Consider the following 7,787-nt stretch of genomic DNA (forward strand, 5'->3'; position numbering starts at 1 on the left):
AGTCTTCCTTCCTAACTTATTTTCCCAGGTTTTCTGTGTTGGAAGCTGCCCATTGCCTTCACTAGCAGAAAGAGGTGGACAAGGAGTCCGGAAGGCTGGTCAACCTTGAGGCTCTGGCAAGGGTCAGAGCTATGCACCCACTGTCTGGTGGAGACAAAGGGAGCTGAAGCAACTTCTACCTTTTAGTCTTATGTAAATCCTTGCTGATGGGCTATCATCGAGCTATTATTGGAATTGCCTGCCTAAGGGCTATGGGTGTACCCCAGACCTGAATAAAAAGGATCGCAAGGCCAGAGCAAAGCAGAGTCCTCTCTTGGGCTTCCGCCTGGCCCCCAATTCCCAAATTAATATTTTCTTGTTTAGTCTCTTTCATTTGTGTGCGGCCTCCTCCAGAGCCCGAACCCTGAACCTGAACCCTGAACCAGGTGGGACGTGGGGGGGACACTTGCAACTGGTGCCCAACATGGGGCGATCACATTCGCATTTCTGGAATAATTTTCTTGGACTTAGAGGTTAATTCTTCTTCGTTAGAAAAGGGATGACTTTACAAAAGTGACATATTACTGGTGTTAAATGAACAAATAGCAATTTGCCAGAACAAGAGGTGAAAGACATTGTAGCTGTTTAATTCTAAGAAGGCCACTGTCAATTTCTACCCTCTTTAGACAGGCAAGAAAATCCCACACTGAGAGGTGAGGTCTATTTCTCCACCCCTTTGAATCTGGGCTGGCCTGTTGGGTGGTGGGAGAAGGTGGAAATGATGCTGACAGAATTCCAGGGCTAGGTCATATGAGGCCTGTAAGTTCTGCCTGGGTCTCTTAGAATGTACTCTCAGTGAAAATCAAATGCTATGTAAAGAGTCCAACTTCCCTGAGATGGCCATGCTGTGAGGAAGCCCAAGTAGCCCTACAGAGAGGTCACATGGAGACAAGGAGAGAGATACCTAGCCAGCCTGAGCTGGTCCAGCCAGCCTGGCCCAGGTGCCAGGCAGGAATCAAAAAGCCAGCAGATGACTCTGGCCTCAGCCATCATCTGATTTCAATAACAGGAGGGACCCCAAATGAGAACCACTCAGCTGAACCTGTGTTAATAATACATGATTGCTTTAAGCCACTAAGTTTTGGGTGGTTTGTTATGCAGCGATAGATAGCCAGGGCAGATTCTACATATATGTCAGAGAATGTGCAAAGGCATGGAGATGCAAAAGTTCACAGTAATTCAGGGTTCTGTAAATGCAGTTGATATGGCTGTAACTTAAAGTGTGGTTGAAAAGGATGAGCAGTAGAAAAAGACAAACTTGGGAAGATCAGTGAGAGCCAGATCATGAAGTAGCTTGTATGCATGTCAACAAAGAGCATTCTCACAGAGGAGGAGATGAAACACAAACCAGAGGCCTGAAGACAGTTGGGAGACTGCTGACATGGTCAAGGTGAGAAGAGGTAAGGCAATGGAGGGAAAGGGCAGGTTAAAGAAAAGGTGCAAATGATGTTGTTACCTGGGGCACATTTTGAGTTGCTTTTCCCCTAAGGGAGATGACATATTGCCGGGAACCAATTCCAGCATGTAATAATTACAAGAGTTCCATCAAAAGAAAAGGTTGATGGGACTTGAGAGGCTCAACAAGGGTGAGCCACATATGTAGTTTACCTGTAAACTAAACGGCACTTCCCCCAAACCTGAATAGGATTGTTAACTGCCAGACAGCTCAGGGCATTTTATTGCCTCCTGTTGGTCAAACACCTGAACATCTGTAGGCTATTCCCCAAACTGACAATGCTTCTGTTACCCTACCCTTTGAAATGTATATCTCCACCTGCCTTAGGACAAACTGTGTTTAATAAATACCACGGGGTCCTAAACAAGGGAGTCTTTAGCTCCTTTAGCTGGAGATCCTCTGACTCCCAATGCCTTTCAAAATTATCTTTCGTCTTTGGACTCCTCTTTAATCATCTACGCGCAGCCCCTTTCTCCAGAATGCTGAACCCTTTGTAAGGCTGGGACAAGAACCCCGGCAACATATGGGGGCTGAGCTCTTCCCACTTGCCTGTCTGACTTCTCCTTCTGGCAGGGGCCACATGCTTGTCAGGCGGCCCTCTGTGCTTGGGGAAGTACAGTTATCTCCACAGAACTAAAGGAAGCCAATAGACACATGAATGCTGTACGCATGAACACTGACACGCCTACCAGCCTCAATGCTACTCCAAGCTGCAGGGCCTGTGGGTAATTACATCACAACCACAGCCAGGAACAGAATAAAGCATCGGTGCAGATACCCGGGATGGTTCTCATTCCAGAGCTTCTCTGGCAGACATCTAGACTCCAGGCAGATAAGGAGTAAACATGACTCCAGCCCAAAAAGCTCCAAACAAGTTCACATTTACCAACACAATTGTTTACCAACCTGCTTTCTCCCAAAGAGGCACCCTGGTAGATTCAGTCAATGAGAGCAATTGCTCCTGATAAGCTTTACCAGCTGCACTCTGCAGCATCCTTAGGCCTCTTGGTGCACTCAGCAGCTCCTGGGTTACAGGGACAGTCCCAATCAGAGAGGAGGTATTTGTCTAAAGTTAAGTGGAGAGCAGATTTATGGCCCAGACGGCAAAGAACTCTCCTTTAAAAAAAGAGGTTGCATTATTTATCTTCTTTTTGCCTCAAATAAGTAGAAATGCACTAATTTACTCAGTGGCCTCTGGGAGCAGCTCCAGAGCACAAACACAATAATAGTATCAAATTGGAAACAGAAGATTCAAAGGCAAAATCTTCCTTAAGGGAGGCGGAGGGGAACCAAAGGAGTCTGTGAGACTGAGCAGCTATCCAGGATGACAGGTTTAATAGGTGCTTCCCTAAGTTAGCGCTCTGGGCTATCACGAGGACACACACACACACACACACACACACACACACACACACACCGTGATCCGTTGTGCTGCTGTGCCTGCCACCTGCCACTCTGCGTGCCTTCTCTTTCTCCCAGTGCAAGAGGAATGCCGGACCTTGAATGAGGGAGCTCGATCTGATACGCTGGGAAACCTATGCTCACATTAAGCTCTGCTCCTCTTAATTCTACCTGGTGACAGGTATGCAGGAGCTCACAGTTCTGGGCATTTGGCCTGAGTAAGAATTAATTAGAAGGACTGTCTCTGCTCAAAATGAATTTCAGATCAAATAAACCAACACATAGCCAAACTGGCTGGATTTGAATCCTGGCTCTGTCATCTCTTATCTCTGTAATTCTGAGTAAATTACTTAATTTCCCTATGCCTCAATTTCCCCATTTGTAACATGGCGGCACTAATGCCTACCTTACAGAGTTGTCGTGATCGCTGGAAGTAATTTGGTAGAGAACACGGCACAGGTACTCCACAAAGGGGCCGGAAGGCAAGGATAGGCAGGGGAGGATTGGCTAAAAACGTGCTCTCTCCTCGGAATATTTATCTCTGTTTTAGGACTACAGCCTCAAGAGGGAAAGATAGTCCAAGAAAATAATTCTGAAGAAACTGGAAAAATGAGTCAGGGGAGAAGAAAAAGTAAGACATTTGAAACTCAGAGCTACCTACAAAGCCTACAGAGTCTTGGTCTGAAAGCACACCCAATGACTAGACCCCTGGGAAGGATCTGCAAACACAGTCATGAGCCTAGGAGTTGCACACAGACACGAGAAAGGGCATTAGAAGGGGACAAGGAAAGAAGGGAGGTGCCACAGTAATGACCTTGTGGGACAAAGAGAAGATTGGCAGGTGAGCAAACCAATCAGAGGCATTGAAAGTGAGAAAAGAAAGTCCAAAAGCCTATTCTCAGATTCTGAAGGGAATGGGAAAAACAGAAACTAGAGAGAAAGTGGCCAGAAATACAGATGGAAAGAAGGGGAATTAGATGAGCCACTTCAAAAGGCTGAGACAGCGACGGCATGTTTTCCCTCCTCTGCCTTTCTTGTGTGAGATGTGTGTGCCTGAAGGGAGGGGTGCCCTTCTCGAGCTGGCTGTGCTTAATCACGTGGAGAGCAGTAGTTCTCGAGGGTGCTGAGCGGGGACAAATGAGGCAGTAAAAATGACAGGCCCCCGGGGCACCAGGGAATTAGTTGGTGTTCTGTGGGATCACTTCCAGGGATGCACTGAGAAGGCTGCTCTCTGGGGAGAAAGGCAGACTCCTGAAATATATGGTGACTGCATTTGGAAAGAAAGAAGAAGCAGCGCTGGAGCTGCTGTCTGGTCCCTAAGTCCTGCGCCGGTGAAGGGCCATGTGATTCAAGGGAGAATATAGGCTCTCCTGTTTCCTGACATTTGGTGGTCTGGAAAAAAGCCTTTCATTAGAAATCAAATCATCGGGACCCAGTTTATGACCCTCTGCAAATTTCCTGGGAGGGAAGGAGGGGAACATTCATCGTGCTAAATAGTATTACTCACCAGTCTTATATTATCTCATTTAGTCCTTTACCAACCCTGTGGAGTAGGTACTAATACCTGCTTATGGATAGACTGTTTGCAAAAATAGCTACAATGATACTCCAGCCTTGGGTGCTCCCTTCCTACACTAACCCTGAGCTTGGCTTTGTGATTTGCTTTGGCCAATAAGTCAACAGCAAATGTGACATCTGCAGAGATTGAAAATCACTTGCTCATTGGAATCTGTTCTTACTGTGCTTGGAACCATTGTGCCACCAAACAAGCCCCCACCCTCATCCCCAGCTAGCCTGCTGGACAAAGAGAGATATTTGTCAAATTATCTCCACGTGATATGGAGTCATATCAACCAGGCCTGTGAGTGTGGCCATTCTATACCATGCGGCCAAGTCATCCAGAAGACCACAGACACATGGGCCCAGCAAAGTTCAGCCAAGCTGGCCCTGACAGAATAACAGCCCAGCCAAACCTACAGAGTCTTTTTGAGAAATAATAAATATCTTTAAGTTGATACATTTTTTGAGTGGTTTGATTACACAGCAAAGCTAACAGATACATGAGGAGAATGAGGCTCAGAGACATTAAATGACTTGGAGAATCTCACAGATATGAATTTTACCATATTGTGCCTCTTCCTTAGACTTCAAGTTCCTCAACTCTAAAATGAGGGCAGTGCCCTGACTGGTTTGGCTCAGTGGATAGAGCGTTGGCCTGGGGATTGAAGGGTCCCAGGTTTGATTCTGGCCAAGGGCATGTACCTCAGTTGTGGGTTCGATCCCCAGTGTAGTTCGTGTAGGAGGCAGCTGATTGATGTTTCTCTCTCATCAGTGTCTCTAACTATCCCTCTCCCTCCCTCTCCATAAAATCAATCTATACTAATAAAAGGGTAATATGCAAATTGGTCACAACGCCCTCACAGTAATAACCGAACAACAGGCTGTGTGGGGCGACAAGGCCAGCAGGGGGGTTAGCGAGGGGACCAAACGACTGACCAGCAGGCTGCGTGGGGTGACCAGGCCGGCAGAGGGGGTAGTTGGGGGCGATCAGGCTGGTAGGCAGAGGCAGTTAGGGATAATCAGGCAGGCAGGTGAGCAGTTAGGAGCCAGCGGTCCCAGATTGTGAGAGGGATGTCTGACTGCCCTTTCGGCCCAATCCTAGGCAATTGGACATCCCTCAAAGGGTCCCGGATTGGAGAGGGTGCAGGCTGGGCTGAGGGTTCCTCCCCCCCATTGTGCACAAATTTCGTGCACCGGGCCTCTAGTAAAAATATATTAAAATAAAATAAAATGAGGACAGTGAGTGAGAGCATCCTACTCCCTTCTTGGTGCTTGGAAGAGATGAGAAAACACTCCAAAAATTACACTAGTCATATATAAACATAAGGCCTCATTCCCATTCCCTACCAACTTCTCTTATTCATACTTAAAATAACATGGTTCGGGTCTCCAGGCACCTGCTTGGGGAATGGCTCCTATAGGCCTCCTGTAGGCTATCTCTGGGATGTATAGAAACAATCCCTTTGCAACTCAAATGCTCACATTAAACCAAGGATATAAAACAGCCTGCCTACCATCTGTCTTCTCCATCTTAGGAAATGCTGACCGTCAATCTCTTAGGCACTCTTCATCCGATAAGTCTGTCAAATGTGTTGGACAGTTCTGAAAGAAAGATAGAAAAGTGGAGATTCTCATTAGAGTTAAAATAAGTATGGAGGGAACACAGCACCAAAGAAAGTAACGACCATCCTTGCCTTTGTCCCAGGGGTGCCTATGAGCTCATAGCCCTCCAAGGATGCCTGGATGCACCCTAGATTCCAATCCTGGGAACGTTAGCAATGGTTGACACCAAAGGAAGCATTTGATCCAACCTACTCACTTGGCAGATGAGGAAACTGAGACTCGGAAGTTAATTGCTTGATGCAAGGCGACTCTCGGCGGTGTATTAGTGAAGGAGCTGGGACCAGACCCAGGGCTCTGATAACCAGCACATTGTTCTTTGCATAAGCTGAAATCTATTCACCCCACCCCACCCCCATCATGGTAAAATCATTATAATCTATTTAATGAAAAAGCTGGAATCAGAGTACCTGCTAATGAACTATGACATCCCAATCAGATTCAAGACAAAGATGAGATCATTGTAGGTGCTGACTAGGAGCTGATACTTAGAGGTGATTTCCAACCATGGGCCGAACAAGGGGAAGTGCAACCTAGGTGGCCAGAAACCATCAGTCACTATTCAAGCAGCATACTGTCCTGACTCTGAATTAGGGCACCTTGAGGTTTGATCATAAATTTTCCCCAAAGTTTTAATCCATTCCCCAGACTCTTTCTTCAAATGGTAAACAACCTGCCTTCTGTCCCTATTATAATAAATCACCCAGAAAATTGTTTTCTGTGTGTGATTGTAACTCCACACACATCCTAATAATGAATTATCTGTGGCACATCAGCAGCGGAAACTGGGTTGTTTTAGGAATTTTAATGTGCTCTACAATGCACTCAGACCAGAAAAGTGTACCAGGGATGAGGGAAGGACTGAGGAAAACGGGGAGTGAGAGAAGGAGGAGGATGGCCTCCAGCAACCCAGGATGGAAAAAAGAGGGATAAACAAGTAAACTGGAGAAGAGGCCTGGGAATTATCAGGTCTGCCAAATAAGAGGAAGTCAGAAGTTTGCCTAACAGAAAGTTTCGTGCAGCCTTTTTCTTCCTTCCTTCCCTTCCTTCCTTCCTTCCTTCCTTCCTTCCTTTCTTCCTTTCAATAGGTTTTTATTGATTTCAGGAAGAGGAAAGGAGAGGGAGAGAGATATAATAACATCAATGATGAGAGAGAATCATTGATCGGCTGCCTCCTGCATGCCCCCTACTGGGGATGGAGCCTGCCAACCCAGCGTATGCCCTAACTGGGAATCCAACTGTGACTTCCTGGTTCATAGGTTGATGCTCAACCACTGAGCCACACTGGCTGGGCCATGCACCTTCTTTCTATGAGTACTGCTACTGCCTCTGAAGTCTGGCCCTGCTCCTGCCTTGGCTCCTCCCAAACATGATCCACACAGCTGCCAGAAGGGCCTTTCCCTGTGCAGGTGGGACAGAGCCCAGAAGGTCAGGCAGGGTTTCTATAGGCAAACACACTCCTTGCAGAAGGAACACCGACACTGAGCACCTCGCTTAGCTTTGAGGCAAAAGGTACTTAAGTTTGGGGGCAGCGTAGAGCTGGAGTAGAGAAATTAGGGGAAAGGGGGTTCCAAATTGGGGTGCGGGAGGGTCACCCATGTGAGAAAGAAAAACTTCTGTAAAACCCTAAGTGTTCATCGATAGATGAATGGATAAAGAAAATGTGGCATATATATATAATGGAATATTATTCAGCCATAAAAAGAAGAAA

General features: G+C 46.7%; 1 protein-coding gene across 1 annotated transcript in view; it reads right to left on the reverse strand.

Annotated features, from left to right (window-relative positions):
• Positions 1-5,986, reverse strand: part of KANK4 (KN motif and ankyrin repeat domains 4) — a 28,030-nt gene extending 22,044 nt beyond the window's left edge. The window contains exon 1 of the mRNA XM_008139383.3: positions 5,971-5,986. Within this exon, the coding sequence (XP_008137605.2) occupies positions 5,971-5,986 (16 nt within the window). The remainder of the gene's footprint in view (positions 1-5,970) is intronic.
• Between the last annotated feature and the right edge of the window lie 1,801 nt (positions 5,987-7,787).

The sequence above is a fragment of the Eptesicus fuscus genome, chromosome 9 (assembly GCF_027574615.1).
Source record: "Eptesicus fuscus isolate TK198812 chromosome 9, DD_ASM_mEF_20220401, whole genome shotgun sequence".
In the NCBI taxonomy this organism is placed as follows: domain Eukaryota; kingdom Metazoa; phylum Chordata; class Mammalia; order Chiroptera; family Vespertilionidae; genus Eptesicus; species Eptesicus fuscus.